This window comes from Oxyura jamaicensis, chromosome 4, assembly GCF_011077185.1.
Source record: "Oxyura jamaicensis isolate SHBP4307 breed ruddy duck chromosome 4, BPBGC_Ojam_1.0, whole genome shotgun sequence".
Taxonomy (NCBI): Eukaryota; Metazoa; Chordata; class Aves; order Anseriformes; family Anatidae; genus Oxyura; species Oxyura jamaicensis.
Genome location: NC_048896.1, coordinates 7,320,936 through 7,347,943, shown reverse-complemented (window position 1 = coordinate 7,347,943; position 27,008 = coordinate 7,320,936). Strand labels below are relative to the sequence as shown.

The 27,008-nt window shown below is 36.0% G+C and overlaps 1 protein-coding gene and 1 long non-coding RNA gene across 2 annotated transcripts in view; both read left to right on the top strand.

The window, feature by feature from the left end:
* LOC118166820 (transmembrane 9 superfamily member 2-like) overlaps positions 1-25,258 on the top strand; it is a 31,115-nt gene extending 5,857 nt beyond the window's left edge. Inside the window, exons 6-17 of the mRNA XM_035325988.1 lie at positions 714-841; positions 3,257-3,368; positions 5,194-5,273; positions 6,160-6,268; positions 9,930-10,062; positions 11,575-11,694; positions 11,872-11,929; positions 13,938-14,097; positions 14,708-14,859; positions 15,751-15,862; positions 17,069-17,240; positions 24,641-25,258. Of these exons, the coding sequence (XP_035181879.1) occupies positions 714-841; positions 3,257-3,368; positions 5,194-5,273; positions 6,160-6,268; positions 9,930-10,062; positions 11,575-11,694; positions 11,872-11,929; positions 13,938-14,097; positions 14,708-14,859; positions 15,751-15,862; positions 17,069-17,240; positions 24,641-24,708 (1,404 nt within the window). The 3' untranslated portion in view covers positions 24,709-25,258. The remainder of the gene's footprint in view (positions 1-713; positions 842-3,256; positions 3,369-5,193; positions 5,274-6,159; positions 6,269-9,929; positions 10,063-11,574; positions 11,695-11,871; positions 11,930-13,937; positions 14,098-14,707; positions 14,860-15,750; positions 15,863-17,068; positions 17,241-24,640) is intronic.
* LOC118166822 lies at positions 6,277-8,338 on the top strand. Its single transcript, XR_004750740.1, has 2 exons — positions 6,277-7,373; positions 7,420-8,338. It is a non-coding gene; the product is annotated as an uncharacterized LOC118166822 (long non-coding RNA).
* Positions 25,259-27,008: the final 1,750 nt, after the last annotated feature.

Genomic DNA, 27,008 nt, shown 5'->3' with positions numbered 1-27,008 from the left:
TTAATGCAAGACACTTTAATGTTTTTCTGAGAGGGTAGAAGAGGAATATTTTATGGCAGTTGGAAAATGGCTAACACGTAAAACCAAGAAAGGAACTTTAAACTTGGAAGCTCAACTGGAAGTCCATCATCCTGGTCCCTTAATTCACGTGAAAGTTATGGTTAAAGTTTTCTAAACAATGACAATTGTGAGAAGCAGGGAAAATTCAAGTCAACTTGAATTGACTCAGGTATCTTCTGTGATTTTTTTGAATATGAACTTTATATAGTTCTTCAATTCCAAATCCTGGAAGGATATGGATGACAAAGCAGAATAGCTACTGAAAGTGAAAGGTATTTTTTTTGAAGCAGAACCTGTTTTATCAGCTTCAGTAGCTGGAGTGTCTACCAGGTAGGCTGTATATCTTGGGCAGGAGAGGTGGTAAATCTGAATTACTTGCAGCTTTGAACTTGTTTTGGCAAGTTTGTACAAAAATAGTGTCAAATGCTTTAAAATCTGAATAGAAACATGTGATACTTTAACTATTATGTGGGTTTTATTTAGATAACATACTACAATGTACTATTTAAGAAAATGTGTATATATTTTATACAATCATGTAGAAAAATGTTTTTCCTGCTCCTTTATTGGACAGTAGTCTCATTCTAAAATTCATGACTGCATTGCGCCCTCTCCTGCTGGAAGTTTCTTAAGCTCTTGATGATATTTTTTAGTCAGAGTTTAACAAGAAGAACACTTTCTACCTCTTCAACCACGTTGACATAACAATCATGTACCATAGTGGGAAGGATGAAAACTGGCCTGGTGCAAGACTGGTGATGGCAAGACTGAGACCACAAAGGTAATTCTGCATTAGAACAGCAAATTCTAGTACTGAGGAATCTATCAGTAGTTGCAAACTTTGAAATGATGCTTGGTGCTACTAAGTTCTGAGGAACCAGTTATTTTGAACTTTGGTAAAGTTTTCAGTACATTGGTTCACAGCTGGAACTGTGTTTGCAAAGAGCAGTTCCATGACTGTAGATATCATAGAACTTTGCTTTTCAGATGTTACCCAAAGTCCATCCTGATTGGAAAAACTGCTTTTGTGGAGTCTTATAACCTGACACAAACAATAGAAGCATTCTCATATTTATATTGATTCACATATGGCTGTATATTTATTTCCTTTAAAAACATGTTTTGGATACACAAGAAACATCCATTAATTGAGTTAAAGTTTCCCTTGTCATCTCTCTTGTTTTTGCTGCACTGCACCCCAAATGTGCTCTGTACAAAGGCACAGATATACTTTATGTATATGCTATATTTGTACAGATACACTTTTATTCTGCGTTACTTTGGATACTGAGGTACAAGTGAAGTATCAAGTTAATACTGCTATTCAAAACAGCAGACCATCTAAGAAGACTGACTTAGCTTCTTATAAGTAGCTTTTTGGTTTCTGCACTACTAGGTTGACCAAGAAAGGAGATCCAAGAATTCAGAGGTCAGACTGAAGTGATTACTTTGGCCTATTGCCAGTTTGCTCCTGCGTAGTTAACATTTATTTATATTTGAGAACTGCAGTTCAGTCTTCCCTCCTTTTCTATAGGGATTAAGTACATTCTTAAATTATGTGACTACAACTTTTCAAATTATACAGATGTGTATGATCTGTGTAGAGATTTGGGTGTAGTGTTTTTTTTTTTTTTTTCCTGTTGCCATGGTATGGTGTATTTTTAGTGAATTATACTTGCTATGCATGTTTACTCCTTCCATTTTCCTCTGCTCCCAGATGGTGGCAAGAAGATTCTACTACCCTTCTCCATTTTTGTTTAATGCTTTATTGGTTGCATCCTGAATGGTTCAAAAGAGAACTTGATTGTAATGCAAACCATAAGGGGGCGCAGTTAGGTTGCACATAACCTTAATTTTGTCATTCTCTGACCTGAAGTTTTGCTTGGTGCTTTGCTTCAACCTTTAGCCTCTCCCAGTGGGGAGTATTTGAGGTTGGAGCACCCTAGACTGTTCATGAAAGTTTTATTATCTTGTAGCTTGACTCAGTTGTTGACATATAATAATGCATGTAAGGAATAATTGTTTAGCTAAGCTGGGTAACTACATCTTGGTCGAGAGGATGTGAGAGCGAAGCTATTTTCCAGTGTTAGAAAAGGTTCACAGGAGTAAATTCAACCAAACCTGAAGGTTTCTTTGATTTTGTGCTTCTATAACTGTAGTATTTCTAAGGTGCAACAGAGAAGGGTTTGTGCGTTTGAACTGTAGAATGTTGTTCGGAGTTGTTCTATATTTTTCTGAGTATTAAAGACTGAAGAGAGGTGCAATTAGACTACTTGTATAGGAATGGAAAAATAAAAGGTTTACACAGTCACTTCTGTTGCCCTAGTGTTTAAAAATAAATAAAAGGCACTCGTAAATCCACTAAAAATAAAATATACAACCTTCCCCTAATGACACCTGAGGAGAAGTAAGAACCTGTGGGAGACTGATAAAGTCGTCATCTTCCTTGTTGACAAGCATATTCTGATGTTAAATCCCTCACCAATAATGCGGTCCTGTTTAAAATGTGGAGGGGAGGTATGATGGCAGAGAAAGGGTTATTTCATGTTAAAACTTACCTTTTTACCAGGTAAAGATCTTCAGGTTTCATGGCCCAGTTAACTAAGCAGCATATTAGCTTAGGGCTAAGATGTTGTTCTGATGTGGCAAAAAAAAAAGTGGGTAGGGCGAAACTATATCTCCCATAGTTTTGGAGGTCTTCATTTCTTGTCTCTCACATACTTGACAATCCTGAGCATACCTGTAATGTTCTCAAGTGCCCCAAAGTCTGAACAGATATTAACTGAACTTAAGATAGTGATCCAAATCCCTGGGATGCTTTCTAGGGAGATTTTGACTCACTGCAAGTGCTGGTGAGAAATAGTGTTCAGCTCTGCTATAACTCTAAAGCAGTTAAAGAAATGAATAATGATGCCTAATTATATACATGTATTTCTTCCATATTATCTGTAACTACAAACATAAGAGATAACAGAGGTGTCTTTGAACATCTTTGACCTGTAGTGGTAGAAGCACAGAAAAGCAAGTTCTCAAGGAAGTTGAATAGCTGATTCAAAATTATATACAGAGCTCTCCCTGTTTTTTTTTTTTTTTTTTTTTCAATAAAACCATTCCAATTACCTTTAAAAAGAAATTGTGAAAATTCATGCTATTGATTAGATGCAATTTTATTTTATTTAACTATTTTTTTCCTTAGCTACAAACATACAGATGAAAACAACTTAAGCTGTGAAGGTCCACCTATGGAGATTCCTGGAGAATTCAACAACAAACTGAATTTGATCTATACTTACTCGGTGACATTTGAAGTAAGTATTGAATCTGTTATACATAATTCCCCAAAAGTACAAACCCAGAAAAACTGGATAATTTGCTAAGAGTCATAACTGGGTTAAAGCAGTGTAAACTCCATAAGGACGATCTTGTGAAGCATTTTTCCCCAAGACTACTATGTTTGCATCAGTTTAAGTGACACTTATTTGAACCAGTGACCTTGAGGTGCAAAGCTCTATATGCTGTTACTTTTCCCTTGAGACACTCAATCCTCCTTAGACTCTCTGATTTTACTACATGAATGAACCTCCTGTCTATTAATGTTTTTGTTTAAATTTTGATGGTGAATTGCAATGTAGACTTGCAAGGTGCACTTTGTCCTGTTATTGATGCGATGTGTTAGGTGTTTGGGCTATTTACTCCCTTTTTCTTGGGAATAGAACAGGTAAGGCTTAACTGCTGTTGGTTCAGATGCTTCCAGCAGATGGCACTCAAGGCACTTCAAAATTGACTTCTATGTTATCCATTAGCTCTGATTTGGAATGAAAGAAAAAATAAAATATATCAGGCATTATCAGTAGTTTCAAAAAAAATTAAAAGGGTCGTATTCATCAGTGAAAAATATTTTAAAAGAGGAGAACATTAGTTTCAGTAGTCTTGAATATATAAACAGGTAAAATGCATTTATGGTCCTTTTTGATATGAAAGCTGGTTTCTGATGAGAAAGCTTTGGTGCCTGTTCTATTCCGTTATAAAGGGCCAAGTATTCAGCTTTGTGTGTGTGAAAGGTACACAGTTGTGACTCACATGCTTAATACACAAGTGTACAAAAGTGTAAGCATGTGAGCAGTTTGATACTCAAATAACAAACTTTAAAACCACCCTTCTGGAATATCTGTTCCAACTGTCTGTGCACTGCTGATCAACTACAGATAGTGCCAGTAAAGAGTAACTTGTGGCAATTTCAGCCATTTAGTTGTATTGGTGCAATTCATTGTAACATTTTTTGATCCAGAACATGACTTGAAACTTAAATCCTAGGCCATTGTCAGTATAGTCTAAGTTTTGATAATTAACTGTACAGATTTATCACCTGGTAAATAAGATAAATTCATATGAACTTCACACCAGTCAGGAGACAGAGTTTGGTAGCAGGACAGCAAATGTACCTTCCATGAGACTAGCTGGTGGAGGACAAGGCTTGGAGGTCAGAAAGTTATTGCTTGTACAGCTTTCACATGAATCATCTAGAGGAGGAGATAGGAGAGGATGGAAGTCTCTTTTGAAGAGGAAACTTGCTGAATGATTTCTTCTTATATCCTTCAAAGGGAAAATGAAAATCAAAGACGTCAGTGGGTGTGTTGCCAGCAGGGGAAAATAGTCTGTGTCATACACTGTTATGGCAGGGAGCAAGAAAGTTTGCACTAAACACATTAAAGATGATGAGAAAGGGAAAAATGCAGGGGAAACTAGAAATATGCTCATAAAGTGTGTTGAACAAAGTTGAAGTTTCTTGTCATATACTATGCTGGAAATATCCTGTAGCAATGGCATGATTGTATTGGGGAGTTGCAGGCAGCTACATAACAAATCAATGGAAGGTGAGGCCTAGTGAAGCCCCACTTGAAGGTAGAAGGCATGAATAGGAGATTTCAATAAATGAAATACTCTTTGAAAGGCTCAAGAGATGAAAAGAATTATTAATGCACGAGGGAGGTCTAACATCCAGGGTGGATACCAAGCTTAGATATTAATGCTGAATGGAAGGTTTCTGGAAGAGATTTTGTGTGCTTATTCCTTCTCAGAGACTGCAACAAACTTGTACTTGTCTCTCTTAATTGCTATTTACTTTCTTTATAGGAAAAGAATAATATCAAGTGGGCTTCCAGATGGGATTACATTTTGGAGTCCATGCCACACACAAACATCCAGTGGTTTAGGTATGACTTGCATTTATGCAGTGAATAACCTTGCTGGGGAGCACAAAGTTTTCTTATTCGTGCTTCTAGAGATACGTAACTTGTGCTGTGGTAAAACAAAGTCTGATAGTCTTCAGGCAAGTAAACTTTCTTGTTTTCATATGTGGAGTGACTTATCAGTCTTCCATCTCTTGGGAGCAACCATAGTATTACATTTCACCAAAGGAATGCAACATTAGTGTCCAAAAGGAAGGCAACCTCTATGGTCTTACTTCTTCATCTCCATTTTGTAAAACTTCTGAGAAGTTGCTGCTCTGCAGTGTTGTTATTGTTACTGCCTTTTTCTGTTTGTGAAGTAAGTACATACGTGCACTGCATATTTTGTACAGAGCAGCTGCAAACAAAAAAAAAGGACTGCTTTTATGAGTAAAATATATCAAGTAAGTATATAATTTATGTTGAAATGATAATGTTTTGCAATATTAAGTGTTTGAAAAGGCTGATCAGATTAAATATGTATCAAAAAAATACTAACTGGCACGATGTAGATTTGATTGGCTCATACATGGAAAATCAGCTTTGAGAGCTGTAGCTGTTTCATTAAGAAAATACCTTTGGAGCTATATAAAAAGGAATATGAAGAAATGCAATATGTAACTGTCCTGAGAATTAACAACATAAATAGTGTTCTTGCTTCTGTCTCCTAAGAAGTCATAAAGGTACACAACTTAAAATGGTGTATCTTCTCTGTATGAGAAAGTAGTAAAAGGTCTGATGGAATGACTCGTCTAGTATCTGAGGCTATTCCTATTGATTTGAGCTGTACATGTGGTTTTGAACTGGAGTGCATGGCCTGAAACATGAATAACTGGACTGAAAGCCTGACTTTTTTTTTCTTTATCTACAGTATAATGAATTCCCTCGTAATTGTTCTCTTCTTATCTGGCATGGTGGCTATGATCATTCTGAGGACCCTTCATAAAGATATTGCAAGATATAACCAGATTGACTCTTCTGTGAGTAAGATTTACAGCTTTTGTATGTGTTAGCATGTTCTCTGGCAATGGGGATATCTCTCAACTAGTTTGTGTACTATCTGAAGAGATGTATAACTATCTAGAATTTGAAACATGATAATTTATCTGGGAGTTAAAAATAGCTTTATTACTATTTTGTCTCTCCTAATGGAAGGAATAAATGGGCAGATATGACAGTCATACTTCTTGGGTGTCGTTTGATGAACTTTTAATATGCAAGGACTGACTTCAGCTTTAGGAAGTATGTGGAGTGATTCACAGATTTATTTTTTTGGTTGGTGAACAAACTCATTTTTAAAACGTAAGTCCCTTTGTTCCAAAGCCTTAACAAAGGAAAGCTGATGTTTTTTTAATTTTGTTTTTAACATAGATTTTCATAGCATACCAACAGCCAAATGATACACTGTAGACATTGAAAAGCTGAAGGAAAGTGTTCTGTCAGTGATTCACCATCAGAAGGTGTCAATTGCTCTGAGTCCTATGACTGCATTATGGAGTCAGTCAGGATGTACAGAGGGTAGCATGACACTGATCTAAGCAGCCGGTAATGTTCTTTATGGAATCTGCAACACTGGAGATACTCGGAAGCCATCTGGACGTGGTTCTGGGTAACCTGCTCTAGGTGGCCCAGCTTGAGCATGGGGTTTGGACAGGATGACTTCCAGAAATCCATTCCAACCTCAGCCAGTCAGTGATTCTATGACTGGCAACCTGGGATTATACAGAAGATTCTCTGTCAGTGTAGCCCCGTTTGTAGTCATGTTACATAGATTTAGCACAGGAGCTGTGCTGTAACTGTTGTAGGTAGATGTGCAGCATAGAAACAAAGATTTTGCTATCCATTTGGCATGTTTTCTCTCTAAAAATGCGTTTTAAAGTTTAAACAGCCAAACTTTTGAAGAGCAGATATTTTTATTGATAGCAGTGTTTTCCACTCTTGATAAGAGATCAGGCTTAAAAACTACTGCAGCCAGGTATTGTGTCTATCTGAGGCTGCAAAAAGAAGCTCCTTTGTTGTAACTTTTCCAGTTCCAATGTGGTATTTTTTTGTAGTAGTTTGTCAGGTAGCTTGTCCAGGAAGCAAGTATGCTAGCATGTGACTTGAAAAGTTTAGAAAATTTGTGGTCTAGCTCTCATAAGAAATATCATTCTATGCATCTTTGTAAGGTAAGTGAAATCCTTTAAAAGTAACAGTTATAGCAAAAAAAGATTTTAAAAAATAAATAAAAATTAAACTAAGGGCTAGTAATGGAGTAAAATTATTGTCAGGAACAGTATTTTCTTACTAAATGTGACAGGAGAGATACTGATTAACATAGACTAATACAAATTGATGTTGCCTTTTGTCAGTGGCCAGAAAGTGTGATGGAATTATATACTTCCTCTCCACTGAGGAGATCGCAGTATTGTATTTTGTGTGCAGCATGACTTCAGTATATTTTCAAGTAGTCTCTAGCTGTGTTAGAACTACTTGGTGTATGTAACTGTTTATTTTGCTAATACAATTATCCTTGTAATCCCTGTGTCAAACGGAACCTGGTTTGTGTGACTGAAGCTTGTTGCTGACTGCCTGAATCTGTTACAAGTTCTTTTGAAATATTTACCCCTTCAGAATGGGAAAGGGGCAAGTCTCTATGGTGGCTTGCTGCCTTGGAAGAGAATATAACTGATTGTGAGGGGAAAAAAAAGACTCTACCAGTTGACTGAGAGTGAAAGACTGAGTGAAAATTTGCTCTCTCTAATCGGTAGAAGTGGTATTTGCAAGCCAAAGATGAGAAGTAATGTCAGATAGTACAAAGGTTTGAATTTGCACTGTCGTTGCTGTCTATCTGGATTAAAAAAATACTTTAAATGCACAAAAATGTTTCATATTGAAACTAAAACATCTAAAAGTACTTTTATTCTTCTGTGTGTTTTTGATATTTAATGTCTTTTGTTAATGCAAATGCAGACAGTAATTAAAGTGGAAGAATTTTTCCATGTTCTTTAACTGCTCGTTTTTATGAAGCTCCTGTTTGATCTCTCAATTAAATCATGTTCCATATCTTATACTGTGTTGTCTTCTTATTAGTTGGTCATTCTTAATGTGATAAAGAGCGAGACTTTTAAAAGTTTGATTAGTTTTTACGGATAACAGCAGGGATAGGTGCAACTTTCAAAAAGCCACTTTTTTGTATTCTAGACAGTGTAAGAGACTTAGAGATCTGTTGTAGTTCAAGGAGCTGATTTTAAAAAGGTGTGAAATAATGGTGCAAAAGAGGGCACAGGCTGAGGCATATGCAGTGAAGGAGATGAGTAACCTCACTCAGGGAATGCTGGTGGTTCACTTGTACTTGTGGTTCACTGGAGCACTTGAAGAGAAAGAAATGTATAGACCGTGCATTCCAAACTTGCATGACATTTTCCTTGTTTTGTCAGGAACTAAAGTACTAAGTGTTTATGCTTAGTGCTCACCATTTTGAAAACAGGTAAGGATTTAGCTTCAGATGGTAACCTTTTACATTCTTTCATTCCTTACAGTTACATGGGAAAAATCTTACTTCTGTCTTTACTTTCTTATCTTCTGAAACTTCAACTAATTGTGGTGACTTACAAGAATGTGGGTTTTATTCTTCTTTAACTAAACAAACCTTTCTTTACTGGTAGAGTACTGATGTATTGGAATTATACCGAGACACCTGGTATCCTGTTCTTTAAGGGCATAGTTATAATCAAAGCATTATCTTGTATTTAAGAGACGTTTCTCAATTTTTAATATACCAGTCTTGTGAGAGTAATTTCTAGCTAACAAATGCAGGCAGCATAAGGAAGCAGGCAGCATAAGGAAGACAAAGATAAGATGCTTTGTGTCATTCACCGGTTTGGTCTGTATTCTTTGTTACACCGTTTCTTGCATGCTGTGATTTTAGTGTTTAAACAGTCCAGTGAAAATTCTCTTGGGTTGAATGAAACCTGTAGCTTTTAACTGTATGAGGAAGAGAGTAGTCTTCTTGAGTGGTTGTTTGCTTGCGGTTGTGTGTTTGGGTTTTGTTTTCTGTGAGGGGGAGGTATTTGTTTTTAGCAACTTCATTGAAAAGCTGTATTCTTCAGCAGTGGTCCCTTAGTACCAATGGGCTTCCTCCCCCCATGCCATCCATCCATTCACTTCTGTCAGTGGGACAAAGAATGTTTGTACTTGTCCCTAGTGAGTCTAGGGAGCAGACTTTCTTCTGGAGTACATGGAACTGACCACTTAATCCTTTTCAGTATTGTCATTGAGACTGGTATGCTTTGGAAGAGAAAAAAAAAAAAAAGGAAAAAAGCTTAGCTTGAACTACATTGAAATGCTATAATCCAAGTTAAATTAAATGGAATGTGTTGTTTTGGTTTAAATTTAGAATGATGTTACATGGTTTGGCTAATTACACTTTTTTTTTCTTGCTTTGAGATGAGGATTTTCTTATTAAATCCTACCTTTTTCTTTCACTGAACCATTAGGGGGTTATAAAAAATCAATGAGTGATGAATCAGATGCAATTAGTCTGTCTCTAGAACTAAACTGGAGGTTAATCAAACTCTGAATATGTATTTCACATCTTGTTTCTGTTAATTCGCTACTGCATTATGTATTTTTGCTAAAGACATTGTTGATTTTCTACAGGAAGATGCCCAAGAGGAATTTGGCTGGAAGCTGGTTCATGGAGATGTGTTTAGACCTCCAAGGAAGGGAATGTTACTGTCTGTCTTCTTGGGCCAAGGAACACAGATTTTCATTATGACATTTATTACTTTATGTAAGTAACTTTAGTTTATTAAGGTGATGTGTTTGTAGTGCAATAGTGTAAGAAAGATGCAATATTAGAAGCCTTCTTTTGGAAGTGAAGCCTTTCCTTTAATAAGCGAAAGCATCAATGCTGTTTCATAATGGTAATCTAGATAGCTTCAGTAATGTTACTGGAAATGATCCTGTTCAAAATGTTGTGGTACCTGGACTAGTTCAGATTTTTCATGATTGTAGAATTGAATTTTCCCTGTTACAAGCTTCTTTAAAAACAAAACAACAACAACAAAAAAACACAGTTTGTCATGGTGTAAATTATCTAAGGATCCAGTTATGCAAGTTCAAAGACGTATAATCAAAGCTTTAATGTTCTCAGAACACTTTCTATCTAATACGTTTGACACAGCAGCCTGCAGCCATGCAGAAATAAGAGCTAGAATGCATGCCGATGAAATAATACTGACACAACATTGAGATAATGACAGCCTGCAATAAATAACTATACATGTACGTGACTTTGGTACCTGTCACAAGTCAGTTTTATTATGTTATCTATAAAGCATATTACCATTCTTTTTTCTTTCAAATTTTTTGGATTTTTCCAGACGTCATGGTCTTTCAGTGCTATCGCAGAACGGCTCCTCTTTTTTCTGTTCATTAAGTGATGCTATAAGATTAATATAAACTTCACATTATTTTCTCTCCGGTTTGTCCTTCATTACTGATTATAGCTCTTTTTAACTTTCTTAATTGTGGTAATTTTTTTCCCAACCAGAGTGCATAGAAAGAAATTGGGGTAGGAGGGGGGAGAATCCTCTTTCTGCTACAAACAAAACTTTCTGTCAGAGATCGCTAAGAAACTCCTTTTCTGAGTATCTTGCTGTGCTGGCCTCTATAATTAGTTTGGACTCAGACAACTTTTTTTTTTTTTATTAGACAGGCTTATTTTCAAGGTAATGTGTTCTTGACATAAGTGTTGTCCATCATGGTGGCTGGGTGCTTTTGTGATATTTCAAGCAACTGACTTAGTCTTTCATCTTCATGCTTATTTCTATCTTAAATGGCAAACAAACCACAACCCTTAGCTCTGTCAAATTTTTCAGCTTTTCTAGACCTACTGTTCTCACATCTGCTTTATGCCACATACTAAACTTCTCTTAGTACCTACCATGTGTGAGTAGTGGCCATCCGTGTTTACAGCAGAAATGTAGGATGTTGGAAGCAGGCTTCTTCAAGCTGCATTGTAGTTCAAGTTCATTGCTCATCTCTGGGGAGGGGGGTTGTTTTTTAGTCTGCTGGCTGTGAGAGGCCTCCTGTAAAAGTTGAGGTGGAAATAATGGTTTGTTATGAAGGAAACATTGATGGTAGGGGATGAGATACATGGGAATGATGAGATACAAGGGAATTTATACATGTAGTCTTCATCTGAATATCTGGTGGTGGAAGAGGGTAAGCCTCTACTCTGATACATGTTACTGGAGAATCTGATGTTTCAACAAATATCTAAATCTCTTTGTATCTTTAGTCCTAGCTTGCCTTGGTTTTCTTTCTCCTGCCAACCGTGGTGCTTTGATGACCTGTGCAGTTGTATTGTGGGTCTTACTAGGAACTCCGGCTGGTTATGTGTCTGCTAGAATGTACAAGAGTAAGTAGAAGCATTTGTTTAATGTGGCACAGCAGGTTAAACTCAGAATTGCTGAGCTTAATATAAACTTCAGACTGGAGCTCATGTCTCAGACCATAAACCTGCTTCTTGCTGCCCTGCTGTAAAACAGTTGGAAAAAGTTCACACCTTGAAATTGTTTTTACTTCTTCCCCTCAGCATTTAGAGGCGAGAAGTGGAAGACAAACGTTTTGCTTACAGCTCTGCTTTGTCCTGGGTAAGTGTTTCCCCTTGTTCTTAGAATTCTAAGGCCAAGAGGAATTCTTTTGAGTGACCAGTTAAAAAATGTTGCTTAGGAAGTTAACTTTGGCAATGTAGCTCTGTTTTAATAGGCAGTAAATGTTAAGCCAAAACAGATCTAGGAATCTTGAGAAGTTCAGTATGCTTCCAGGTGAGAATAATGCAGAGATTCTCTAACGTTGTAAGCCTTTATATAAATGTAGGTAATGTCCAGTTTCTGAGATTGCTGTGGTTGTGTATCATACTATGGCCAATGCTGTTGTGCTTGGGAAGAGTGACAGTTCTCCTACCTTTCGTTTTCTCGTAGCTCTCAAGACCTTTTGTGAGAATTAGGTCAGTGAAGAAAGGGAATAGAAACTAATTTCTTCTGCAAGTCTTCTGTATTTCGTGGTTCCAACTTTGGCTACATGAAGTTATCCTTTGACAAATGCCCTTGGCAAAGGTTAAGGAAAAGGTTATAAATTTCTTAAGGTATTTCTACCAATTAAAAAAAAAAGTATAAGTTGATTTCAACTAACATAGAACTTCATCAAATGAAATGTAATGTGTTCGATAACAACTGAGTCTGGCATTTCTATTAGATCTTATTTCTAAACAAAATGTGCTTCAGTCTCCCTGCTGTCATTTAGATATTATCTTGAGAGAAAAGAAACTATTTATCGATGGAAGAAATATTGTTGTGATCATTTAAACTCCCAAATAAATTAAGTTTCACAGAGGAAGTAAAATGTTTGGGGATGGTAAAATAGGAACAGATGTCTTGATTATGCTATGGTAGTTCAGTGAATTTGCATAACATCATAAACAACCGAAGGCACTTACATTCTCAGTAGACTGATGGGTGTTCATATATGCAGTATTTTTTTCTAACTTTGGAGGGGTAAGTGGGGTCTGCATTAAAAGCATGGGCAGATTATAAAATAGATTTATTTTTTATTCAACAAGATGCATGCACCATAGGTAACTTTGAATGTGCTTATTTAATATGTCTATACCCCCAAACAGTTTTGGCAAGTGTAAGGCTTCTTCTGCCTGCCTATTAATCTAGTCACACCCTCCCTCCCCTTCCTTTCTTAATTAAATAGTGGAGTGTGCATATTTACCTAAGGGTAGTATAAATTCTGCCTCAGGAACCCTTTTATAACAAAACCCAGAGAATGGTGTGTTTTGCTGTGGCCCTTTCTGAGGCTGAATCTTTGTGAATTCAAAAGATTCAGAACACAGGACAGTGGGAAGAATTCAAGCAAGCTTTTAAATGAGGTTCCCTTGCAGAACGTTAGAACATTTTGTTTTACTTTCAGAATGGGATGTTTGAAATCTTCATCATACATCTTTGCATTGTTTTTCTAAGAAGTTTAGAAAATGAGGCGTATGCACTCAATGTGGGAGGAAAGAACAGGTCTGTAGATATGCCATAACTGATGACATATTTTTCTCCTAAAGTGTGAGCTACTTAACTGTGTAACTTCACGAGGTGTTAATACAAAGACTCTTGAGAGCTCTTCCCCATAACAACCTATCCTTCTGCTGCAATGTTGTAGCGTGGTGTATGTTTGTTGTGAGACTGACGTGGCCTCCTAATTATGAGATTTTTCTATCACTAAGTATGTTTTTTTTTTCAGAGAGAATTTACTGATTAGAAAGGACCTGAGTAAAAGAGTTTAAAAACTGGCAATATTAGGAAAGTTGATTCAGATATGAGATTTTTTTTAGCTTTTTTTAATGGAATCTTTATGTTACTTTTTTGTTTTATGTGTAGTATCTTTAGATAGTGGCTTTACCATAGAGGCTCTAGAGGCATTCGGTGTTGCAAGCACCCAATCAGCTTCACTATTGCTGAAAGTAACTAGGACTGTTAGAGAATGAAAGATTGCAAGAAGCAACGTTTTTCTTATGCAGGCCTTTAGCTGGCTTGGTTTTAATACTAACTGATATTTATTATTTCCTGAGTGTTTTTTATATTATCTGATTTATTTTTTTTTCAGAATTGTCTTTGCTGATTTCTTCATTATGAATCTCATTCTGTGGGTAAAAGGATCTTCTGCTGCCATCCCTTTTGGTACTCTGGTTGCTATCCTAGCCATGTGGTTTGGAATTTCAGTCCCACTAACCTTTATTGGTGCATATTTTGGCTTCAAAGAGAAGGTAGGGCTCTTTGAATACATTTTTGAAATATACGTGTCTTCTGCAGTTGAGCCATTGAATCCCTAATACAAGAACTGATGTGACTGAAGTGATGTTTCAATTTTTCTTGATTTTAAAACTCTGTATGTGCTCATTAAAAAGCTGCACCAAACTTTTTCTGACTACTGGAATCAGAATTTGATAGTACTCCTGTAGAGGTCTTAAGTACTTGTTTCTTCTACTTCAGTAGTATTTCACCCTTTTCAGTTTTGAAGTAACTTCAATTTGAGATAATGCCAGGCAACTAAGTTTTTTTTTTTTTTCTTCAATTAAAGACAGCAAAGTTATTTCCTCTGTGTTCTAACTTGCTTAATGACCAATATCTTAATGACTAACTTATTAATGACCAATGCTGGAGTATTTAAAGTGTGTGTATTTTTCCTAATGATAGATAGCAGGTTTGTAGGTTTTTGTTTTTTTGTTTTTTTGGTTTAGTAACAATTTGATAGCTTATGGATGAAAAGAACTGAAAGTTAAGTTTATCAAATCTTTAGATATGTAATACTAGGGAAAAGTAATCTTATTTATGATGTAACAATTTATCTTTTAATCATGTTAATTTCATTCAAAGCCTATTGAACACCCAGTTCGTACAAACCAGATTCCTCGCCAAATTCCGGAACAGTCATTTTTCACAAAACCATTGCCTGGTATCATAATGGGTGGCATCTTGCCCTTTGGCTGTATTTTCATTCAACTCTTTTTCATTCTGAATAGCATTTGGTGAGTATTGCTCTGTTGTTATTGCTGCTCTAGTTACACTGGTTTGATAGCGAGCACCGTGAGTTTGAACATTCTAAGCCAGTTAGCAGATAAATAACAGATTCTTCGTGCAGACTTTTTTGGAATTTCAAGAATCTGCATTTTTTCCTATGCTTAGAAATTATATAAAAAAAGTAGTTCTTATTGACACCCATGAAGCATGAAATTAGAGTCCCAGTTGTCTTGTTTTATCTTTCTGGCTCTGAACAGCATGTACACAGTTTCTTGCTGAAGTGCTTAGGTAGAGTTTAAGCTGTTGTATAACTATATTGTGCTCTATGGAACTAATATGATCTAGCAGCTTTAGCTCTTAAATCAGATCAGTATCTTGGGATTCCATCTTCTGCAAAACAAGGACTCCACCCCTTCTGAAACATCCACAACAGTCATGAATATTGTCAAAAGCTGGTTAAGCAGGTGGATAGAGAATTGACAGTAAAATCTTTCATAACCGTAACAATGTAAATATGAAGGGTTTAATATTTCATTCAATTGAAAATATTAATATTAAAGTGCCAGTTTTTTCCAGCCGTCCTTGGTCTATCCTGAGATTTCTTACTGAACATTTTTCTAAATAAATTCTTAAATGTAAATGTATTAGGCATATCAGACTTTCACATTAGTCCTCAACAGAACTATGAACTCTGTAGTAAACCTGTGGTGGAAAATGTAATTGACATACAAACAGGTATACTCTGGAGCTTTTATAGTTGAATTTTTTTTCCTGACTGTATGGGTGTGTTGATTGTTTGTTTGTTTTTATTAGCTTATTATATGGCCGTGTAACACTGTAAGTTAACTCAGAACTTAAGCTAAAAATGATACTCTTGTTTATTTATTTATTTATTTTAGGTCTCATCAAATGTACTACATGTTTGGTTTCCTGTTCCTAGTTTTTATAATTCTTCTAATTACGTGTTCTGAGGCTACAGTTTTGCTGTGCTACTTCCATCTCTGTGCAGAGGTAAAAAGTACAGTTCTGATGTAGATATCATTTTTAGCTAGAATGTGTTAGAAGTAGAATTGAGGTATTCACATATACTGTGGTGTGCTGGACACCATAAATGGCTTGTATTGTCAGCCCTTGACATGCCTACTATCCTAGCCACTTCTCTGAAATTCCCCTCCTGCTTCAAAAAGTTCTTGTAGTTTTTCCAGTGGTACTACAACTATGATTATAAACTGCCTGCCTCCTTTAATGGTGCAGGCGTTTCTGAAAGTACATGGGCATCAGCACTAGCCTTCTGGTCATACTGCTTCTGTTAGTAAGTAGGCTGAGTAGGAAGACTGCTATGCAAACTTGTCATACAAGACTTCAGGCTTTATTTAATGGTAATTTTAGCTTAGTGGTAGAAAGCAATGAGTGTGCAAAGGGGAGAATTTTTTCAAGTTGACTTATGAGGTTTGAATGTACTTCAGGTTTTATTAGACTTTTTTTTAGCACTTAAATTTAGATCATTAAAAGATATCTTTTTATTTAATTTTCGGGAGAAGGCAAAACCTAAGGTTTGTCCTGTCAAGCACTGCATAATGCCATTATGATACAGGTTCAGCATCCAGTTGGTTAAAGATTTTGTGTGCTGACCAGGGCAGATTTACAAAAACTCAAAACTCTCAGCATCCATAATATTTGTATGCATTGCAAATAGGGAGAACTTCAGTCTTTAATATCTATTCCTTGCAGTTGTTGCAAGCAGAATCGACACTTAAACTGCATACTAGAGTGCCTGTGCTGCTTTTTTTTATGGTGATATGTTACCTTTTTAAAGTTGCCAATCTGAGAATGAGTGCTAACAACTTTAAGATTAATCCATTGGAGCAAAAAATCTCTTTGCATACATGTAGCTGATGAGTAATATTGGTACAAATATGGCAGGAAAATCTACATTTACTTAAGACAGTGTAGACTGGACCTTTATTTTCTGCAACCATCTGCAGTAGATAAGCACAAATAAACAGCATTGATCCTAGAATAATATAGTGTTTGTGGTGGAAACAGTACAGCAGACTTTGAGGAAAAAAAACACTAGTTATGCACTATGTTGTTTTTTTTGAGATAAGTTTGATTCTTCAAAACTTGTTTCATGAAACAATGCTATTTTTTAAAAAACAGTTTATTTTTTGTTTTTTGTGTGATGTCTCCTACTGAATGGTTTATTGTTTCTTTCAGGATTATCACTGGTGGTGGCGATCGTTTTTGACAAGCAGCTTTACAGCTGTTTATCTCTTTATCTATGCAGTTCATTACTTCTTCTCTAAACTCCAGATAACAGGAACCGCTAGCACCATTTTATATTTTGGTTACACAATGATCATGGTTTTGATTTTCTTCCTTTTCACAGGTGAGTATAGCATTCAATGTAAAATGAGTGCAGAGGTTTCATTATTTGTCTAAATTTCACCTAACATTTCTTGTTTCAGTCTGAAACATTAAACACAATTTATGACTCCTTGGTCAGTATTACTTTTGTGGTTTGTGAAACCACAGTGAGATATTCTTAGAGGCTTTTTGTTAACTTGAAATGACTTTTATAGTGCAATTTCCCTTTATTGCATATTATATTAGCAGCGAGTTCAAACCATTGTATTTTCAAAGAGCCTTTCTTGTTCACTTTGATATCAGGGGTATTTAACTTAATTTTTGATTTCATAATTGGTTCTATTTCTGTAGTCAAAGATTGTACTCAGTATATGGAGGATAAAAGATGTTTTCATCTTTCACTATTAGCAGGTGAAGCAGAATGGTACTGGATGACAATAGTAAGCTCTAGTACTGTTAGAGATAGGTGAATTGTGTACCTGTTGAATTGTGGCACCCCTTCTTAATGGCATGAAAACACCTTAACTGGAGGAACCTCTTTGAAATACAGCTTTCCATGTTAGTAATCCAGTTTCTCTTCCTGATGGTACTCATGCAGACTAAGTGCCTTTTACGTAATTACTCCAATATTCATAGTCATGTGGCTCAAAATAGAGTTTTGAGGTTGATTTGATGGGAAAGCCATGCCAGTTTTACCATGTGAAATTAGAAGCTCTTTGAAGCTTCTAATAGCCAGGAGTGTTCTATATTGGTGTTCTTCACTGCTCTGTTCTGTATGTAGTTTTAACACATGAAGTTATGTACTACTCTGTTTGACATGGGAAAGTACTGCAGTGATAGAACTAGAAAAAATGCTCACATATAATGAGTTGTTTATAAAACCAGCCTTATGTTCATTCCTGAAATTTGTTCCAAAAGAAAAGGTTCTCGTTGTGGATGGTATGATGGCTCACACTGTTACTTCTTAACGTCTACCTGATTATCAAAGCCTGCCATAAATACTTTCTGTTGTCTTCATGGAATGTGTCACTTAACGCCCTTGATGCAATTTAGAAAAGAATGGCTAAAATAAGCAATGAAAGAAGCCTTAGCATCATACTTTGTAAGTTCAGCGGTGAGAAGGACCTCCTTCATCTTTCTCTCTCTAAAACTTGTTAAGTATGTACAAAAAAGTTAGCACTCTTCATATTAAAATGCTGAGGAAAATTACTGTGAGCAAAACAAATACTCTCTAGGAATAAAATTCAGTAATAATAACTGTTACCTATTCCTAGATCTTTACTGTTGCTCGTTATTTAGAACTGTCTGCTAAGGAAAGTCAAAAGAAGTTTTAAAAACAAAAAATGGAAAACAAGGAGGACTTAATTCTTCTAATTCTTTATTATTAGAAGGCAAACACAGAAGTTGGCATATTGCCAGTTAAAACCCTGCATAAATCCTGGCAAAACAGACAAGCTCCAGATGTCCTCTATAATATATATATATATGTAATAGATTGATTAGAAAGAAATAAAAAAAAAAAAACCACCCTGTAGTCTGAAATGTTTTAATTACTTTTAAACTAAGGCAATATGTTAATGTGTCTGGGTTTTAGCATAGGTTAGCTGCTATTCTGTCAATTTCAATTTCACTTACAAGATGCAGACTGGTAGAATTAAAAATATCCCTTTCATATAACGTTAAAAGCTTCAGATGTGCTGATCCTGGAGTTCTTGATGTGGAGGCCAGTGAGGCCCCAAAAGTACAATAATAAATAATAATCTGTGCTGCTGTTACTGCTGTGATGCTGTCATTTTTATTTATTTACGTATTTTTAAATATGTTGGTGGCTGTGCTATGTTTGTAGTTCATGAGGAAAGATTTTAAGTGGTCACTTAAAAAAAAAAAAAGAGTTGTAGAATAGCTAGTCACTAGAAAGGTGAAAGGTGTGTAGCCTGTGTAATAAATCTTTGCTAATTTAAAATGCTGTAATAATTTTCTTTCCTGCATTTAGTTTGATAGTTGATGTTTGGTCTGAAATTTAAGCTATTGCAGATAAATGATTCAAAGTTAGATGTTTTCAGCTTTATTTTGTATAATATTCCTTCATAACACTTGCTTTGGAAAGTAAGGGTCCTTCACAAGTTTATGGAGGTTAAATAACATGGCACGCTGTTTGCAGTAATAGCATTCTTCCTGTACGTATGTTCCCAAAATGGGACCTTGGCCTGTTCCACTTAAGTTAGCAGTAGGTATTCTGGTTTTCTGTGTTGCAAACTAGGTCTCAGCAGCTGTGACAGAAATACGAAGGGCAGTGTTAATACCTCCTACACGGCAGTGTGTTATGTTACCGTCAATATTACAGAAAAGATTGTAGTGAATAACTATATAGGAACTGAATACTTGTATGGCAACAATGACAAAATAATATAATCTGGTGAAGACTAAGTGTGCACACCCAAACAAGACAATTTTATTTCGATGTGCAGCTAATCATTCAAGAAGGAATAAGTATGGTTAAATGTGGATAGCTACATGATTACATGCATTTTATGCTAGGAGACAAAAAATGCTGATCGTAGTCAAAGCATGTTGCTTTAGTGACCTCTATTTTTGAACATCATTTTCACTTGTGGGTTAATGCCATTTTCAAAATTGAGTTTTGATCTTCTGGGTAGATTGTGTTTAGAATCTGAGATTCTGAAGCACCCACCACTGTGCAATGATTGAAACCAGTATGATACAGAGAGCTTTTAAGGTACATAAGAAGTATCAGCCAAGTGCAGAGTGCTTTTCTATTTGCTTTCTTACAAATTGTTCGTGCTTTGAATTCTTTTTTCTTCATTAAACAATAAAGCTAGAAGAGATGAATAGAGCAGAAAAGTCTGCTTAATGTATTTCGGCATTATTCTGTGGAATAATCCTTGTTTTTCATATTGAATCTAAACTAGTTTACTAATAACCTTCCTTTAACCAGTTAGATGCTAGCTTTTGATATTTCTCATATAAGAAAACTGTTGCTGAGAGGGAGTATATATGACAGGCCAGAGTATTCAACACTATAGGAACTGGAGGAACTCAAAAAAACAACTGAGATATCAGTGTCTCTCTAGTAAGTATAAACAGGTGCATTGGATGTATTTTGCTTCCTGGATGGAAGACTACTCAAGACATCTTCACAACTAGGTACCTGAAATTTAAATATCTCACACAGAAGTGATCTTTTAGCTGTGCCTCCCTAGGAAGAACAGTCATGTGCAGTGGGCTGCAGTGCACTAGGATGGTATCAGCCTCCTAGACTAGTAGGAGTTATTTAGAGAGGCAGGATCTTAAGATATGAAGGTCCCCAACTTGGGGAAAAATAAAGGCTTGTTCTGTGAAAGTGAGTTCTTAAATGTATGTTGTTCAAATGCTTTTTAATATAATTGAAGCTGCTGAGTACTTGTGATTTGTTAAGGTAGAGATTAGCCACAAAATTAATTGATCATGTTGAATTAAAACAAATAGATTTTACAGGCTCAGTGGAGGAATTGGTGTCAGGCTTGGTATCTTTGTGCTGTGACATTTAATAGATTTGCATATTAAAGCTGTGAAAACCTTACAATGGAAAGGAGTTTAGACCAATCAGAATAACTTTAGAGGTTACTTCTTTGAACTAATGGTGGTTTTTTGTTTTGTTTTGTTTTTGAAAGTACTTACTGCTAGAATTTAACAACTCTAAGGGAAAAAAGGCTTTATGTCTTTATGTATCTGTTTTCTGTTTTGTTGCGTTCATTGATGTGTGTCAGTGAAGCGGCAAGCTGAAGAGGTATGCTCTTTGTTGATAGTGCCTCAAGACTTTGATTTCAGTTTGAATGTGTTTGAAAGAAACATATGTAAGCAAGATGCTTGGGTGATTACAGCTTATCTAGGTAGTCCCAGTATTCTAATGAGAGAAGCATTATTTGATAATTTGAGAGGGATGATTTTTATTTAGGAACAGGACGTGCTTAGAAAAAATGCTCAAGATTGAAGAGCTGAGTGCTTTTCAAGAAAATACACTTCAAGCCATGCTACTTTGGATGGCAAAGTTGTACTCTAAGTAGTGCAACCAGTAATGACAACTTTACTGGGTAGAGTGACAGGTGTAGGGAACTGGTTGTATGCTTATCTGTATTAAAATTAACTTTAGTTAAAGCAAAAGAGGAATCTGAGAACCTGCTACCCAAGTCATCGCTGTTCTAAAGGTCCAGCATGTTGAAGCTTTTGTATAAAGTGCTAAAATTCGTAACAAATGGCAAATTCGTGAAATGGTCTAAAACGTAGGAAACATTCTGTCTAGATTTTTTTTTAATAAACCAAACTGGGTCAGAGTTGTTTTTCCCCAGTCATTACTCATTTGAATATCCCTTTCTAATATGGATATGTACTGCTCTATAGAAAATTTGAAACCTTTAAAAAAATTTGTGGACCTCTTTACAGGTTCATGGAATCACCAGCACCTGTATGTCTGAGGTGGGGGGAAAAAAACAGTGTATCAGTGGAACCAGACACTGTACTGCTTACATTCTTAAATAAATAAATAAGCTTCTCCTTGCACTAACATAAGCAATGCTGTAGGTAAAGTACCGATACAAGGAAACGTTATAAATAATGTTTCCTTAACTTATGTCAGTTTCTATCCATTAATACTGATTGTTTAATATCAACACATCCATGCACTGACCTTTCTGGTCTGTAGAGCTATCCTCACCTGAAATTTGTAGGATACATTTGTGTCTGTGGGGAAGAAGAAATTACTGTCCTGGTAAGCCCTAATTATAGTTGTAGGACTAAAGCACTGTGGAAGTAATAATGGAAGGAAACTCTGCTGACAAAGAAGGTAATGAGTACATAAGGCTGTATTTTAGGTGATGAGTCTAGCCTTTCTCTCTTGAACATTTAAGTTCATGCTTCAGATCTGGTGTCTGATAAACATTACTACGTACTGCTTGTGTTACGAAACGCTTACTCTAATTCCAATACATTGGCAAAATTTCTGATAAAGTTAAAAAAAAAAAATGAAGTGGGGGGAACTTGGTCTTTGATTAGCTAAACAGGCTTTTTTAAGAGGGAAGTTGAAAATCTGTGTTACTGAAACCTGTGAAAATCTGTTTATAGATGAAATGCTTGTTCACAGTGTGAAGTCTGCTGATTCTGCTATAAATTAATCCATGTTTTTTAGAAAGCTGGTGTATCATAAAAATTCAGAACGACAAGGATTGGAGGAAAATGTTGTGCGTGTAGAGTATGGTCCCATATTAAGTTATGACATGTTCAGAAAACTATGATAAATCTCATTCTTGTGTTAAAGTTCTACCATTTTCTTATGATATTACAATTCTGTTGTAGAACAGCAGATAGATTTTAAGGTATGTCATCTGTTAAACATTTGGAAGAAACATCGCTTTCAAAGCCATAGAAGGCTCAAAGTGGGCTATATTATAAAAACAACTAGAAAGCAGATGCTGACAACCATTATTAGGAAAAGAAAACATGAGAGTAAGGCTTAGAGTAACAATGCTGATATTGGAGTATTGGACACAGTAGGAAGGAATGAGAATTGACCATAAACTGCAAAGACTTTGCGATGTCAGGCCTACAAAGGAATTAAATTCCTTCTGTGGTTAGTGTCTGATCTCCTATCAAGAGCAGTAAATCTGCTGTCTCCTACTGTTTCAGAGGATGATAACTGCAAACTCAGAGGGAAAGGGTAATCTGTGGCACGTAATAGTAGGCTGTCAAAAAGCCTTTAACTGCAAATATACGTGGTAGCATGAAGGACACAAGAATTGGCATATAGATAATAAGCATCCAAAGACACATTCCTCACTTATCAAATGCATAGATGCAATCTGAAAGAGAGAAAGTGTAATGAATGCAGAAGAGACAAATACCTAATAATGAACCTCCTAGTTAGTACACCAGTCTCAATGAAATAGTGAAAAAGGTTGGAGCTGAAGTTAAATGTGGCATGTAGAAACAGAAAATGAGGAATGTAAAATAGGTGGAGCTGAATGCATCATCTGGAAAGTGACAGTAGTATAGCTAATAAGGGTTGTCACAGGGATGGTGTGTAGCTGTGTCTTTGAGAGTGAGCTCAGCTGAAACCGAGACTTTTTTTTTACTGATAAAGATTAGTATCTGCATGGCAATTTACACATAGGTAAAAGCATGAGAAACAATGTGTCACTTCCCAAAGTAGTTTAAGACTTAATTGTATGGGAGTCAGTGTCTCCTCGCGTAGTAAGTTTTTAAAGGAATTCATAAATAGTGCTGGACAGTGTCTTTGCAGTTGTCCCATAATAGTTACTGTGGGATGAAAAAAAAGTCTTGTTCTTCAGGTTAAAAACAGAAAACTGGTATAGCCAATCTCATTCAGTGTTGTCATATCTCTTCATCATCTTAATTTGGGGCACAGGTCAAGTCCTATGGCTTGAGTTACACGGTACAAAGTGCTTGCAGAAGGTTATTTTTTTAATTGTTATTTTTTATTTTTTTCTCCTCCTGTTGGGTTGGATGGCTAAAGAAATGGATTGGTAAGAACTCGAGGAACATTATATCCAAGAACCTTAACAGCAGTACTCCCAGGGAGGGGTGTGAGAACGGAGCAAGCATGTTAGTGGCACTTTCTCCCAGCCTTCCATCACCTGTGGCTCAAGGGCAATTTTAGCACTTGAAATGGTGTCTCTGTAATTAATAGCCTTTGGATTTCTTTGTTCATTAATTTGTTCAGTTAACTGAAATACTCGGTGATTTTAGTATCCATAGTGACCTGTGGCAAGCAGATCCACAGCTTGAATATACTTTACATAAAAATTGTTCATTTTGGTTAGAGCTTGCTACTGCTAGTTTTGTTTGATTCTTGCTCCCAACTGCTGTAGTGCTCAGAGCATTGTTTTAGCAGAAGTAAGTAACGAGATATACAGAGTTAGGAGATCACTGCTCTTGAGTGTCAGTAGAGCACAATGAACAGAAAACCAGGCCAGGTGAGTTTTCTGAAGGTCATGTTTTCTAGCATAAGTCATAGATGGCCATTAGATACTGTAGTCCTTAAAAAAAAAAGAAGGAAAAAAACAAAAAAAGGGAATGATTTGGGTAAATGTTGACTTTGCTTGTATATAAAACTGTATATAAAAATCATTTTCTTAAATGGTGCTTGTGTGCCCGCTAGTGGTAATAGCAGCACTGCCTTCAGTGCATTAGATGTCCATCAAGTAGTCTGGTCCTAAAAGTCATCTTTGATCTAAATAAATAACTTAGCCTGGGGATGAGCGCGTGTTGTTAAATTTAACAAGTGTTGTTATTTTGGATAGTTAGCTGGATTACAATGTCATATTCTGTCCTGCTGGGATATACTTGCTAAATTTTTCTCTCAGCACAGACTGGAGGATTAAACTAACCATTTTCACTTTCTCATTTTAGGAACTATTGGATTTTTTGCCTGCTTCTGGTTTGTAAGTAAGATTTACAGTGTTGTGAAAGTGGACTGAAAAGCTTCAAAGTGTCTTTTGAACATATCTCCTTTGCTGTTTGATATTTTTTTTTACCATGTATTGAGAAACACACTGTAATGCTAATTTGTAAAAGCTGAACAGCAGACTACAGCTTAAAATACATTTTTTTATGGAAGGAAATGGCACCACTGGAAAAAAAAAGTTTACATCAGTATGCTCATTGAACATGTTAATTCTAATAATTCTAAAACTTGTATCCAAAATTTGATTTAGAAGAAATAAAAGCCCCGTGAACTAGTCTATTTGAGAAATGACTGCATTATACCAGTCCTCCAGCTGAAATTTCTTGTATTTTTTTTTGTAATGTTTTTTGGTTTCCAATTATCTACCATCAAAGCACAGGACTGTCAAGTAAATCTATGTAAAATGTGAATTTTTAACTTAACTATGATTGTACATATTATCTTACACCTTCTGTACAACTAGATATCTTCTTACAACTGTACATGCTCTTAGTGTAACGTAGACTTTATTAAAAATATTGACACTGGTTTTTGTTCAAATAAAACTGCACATCTCCACCTGACTAGTTTCCTTTTTGTTAATTAGGCCTTCGCTATTTCAACACAGATCACATTAGCTTAAGCAATTGATAGCTGTACCATTTATAATGCTTATAAGTAGCTTGGCTATGACTTCCATGCACTATTTTTCTTGTATGGCTGGAAATTGTCTCTGCAAGCAGGACTGCTACGCTACTTGAGTCCATGTCTCTAGGATGGGCAGAGGCTTCTGAAATTGCTGTGCTTCAGCTGTGCACTTACTTTCTCTCCGAAACATTTTGGCGTTGCAAATCTTTGCTTTCTATACTAGAGCAAATTCCCTTTCCCTTCTTTTAGCAGTCTGAAACATGCATCTCATTGTTCTTCATCCTAGGAAAACTCTGCAACTTGTCAGAAAGTTTAGCCATGAATCTAGTGGGCTTGAGAACTGATGATTCTTAAAGGTGAAACCTATTCTTCCCACTCTGCAGAGTTGTTCTTAAATGCTGGTTTACATGATATGGAGTATTTTAATAGCTTCTTCAGTTACAAGAGTGCAGGCATTCTTCTCTCGGGAATGTGAAGGCTTTAAAGAGACTCTCTAACATCTTGAATTGCACTTGAGGCTGAGCAGCAAGTCACTGCAGACATAATTCAAATGGCTGTGTTATTGGCCCTGCTGGAGATGAATAAGGGGATGTTCACTCAGATTAATGGGTGAAATACTCAAAGCTTATTAACTGGCATATGGAAACATTCATTGCTGGAAGCTGCTTTTCAAGGTCTAAGCCAGCAATTTAACAAGACCCAAAATGGCTCCATATCTTTTCATAGTCATATAAATACCAGGTAATTGTAGTTAATGTTTAATATCCTTTCAAAACAGTAACTTTGGTATGAGGATTTCAAGTTTCACCTCTTGTAGTTGTTCCTTCTAGGTTACTTATGTGTGGGACAGATCACTTGGCTAAGCGAATGTACCTGCCTACATCAGCAGAACGTTGCCTGTGACATTAAAAAAAAAAAAAAAAAAATTAAAAATCTTGACTGTTGGGGAACAGAATGTGAATATATAGCTCAGGTGAGAGGAAGCTTGGGTGGAGTGTGTAGCCACAGTGGAAACCTCACTACCTCCCTGCTCAAGCAACTAGAGCATTAACTGAGAAGTGGTCGTGTTGTACTGTTGTACTTAGGGTTATACTAATAACTCTGTTTCAAACTGATGTTCTGCTGCTGCTTTCAAATTATTACAAGTTTGGGAAGACTGCTGGTAGGTCCCACAGAGCACATAAGTTATATATATATTTTTTTCTTTTTCCAAAGCAAGACAGGCAGCAATTCCAAATGAAAGCTTACAAAGTACATACAACAAGAATACATGTCATTGCATGTACTTTTAGGAGTTCTTCTAATAAAACTATGACAATACAATAAGTTTTATTCTGTGGAATACCAGCTTTAGACAAATTGATTAAAAAAAGATCCAAGCACTTTAAAGTTAGTGTGCCAGAGGGAACTGCAACTGTAAAGATTGTTTCAAGTGAGGTTCGGGTATGCTTTTGATCACATCTTGGCCTCCCAACTGTTTTACCACCAAAATCTCTGCTTCCCTTTCTGTTTCACCCAGAGGTAGAAACCTACAGAGCTGCCATGACAGAGATTGTCTTGCAGTTATCTGCAAGTCCAAGAACACCATTCCCTCTACTAAAGACTTAATCCTCATACTGAAATTGATGTTGCTCTGTTTAAAAAAGGTCCTTTCTATTAAATTATATATGTGATATTTTTTATTTT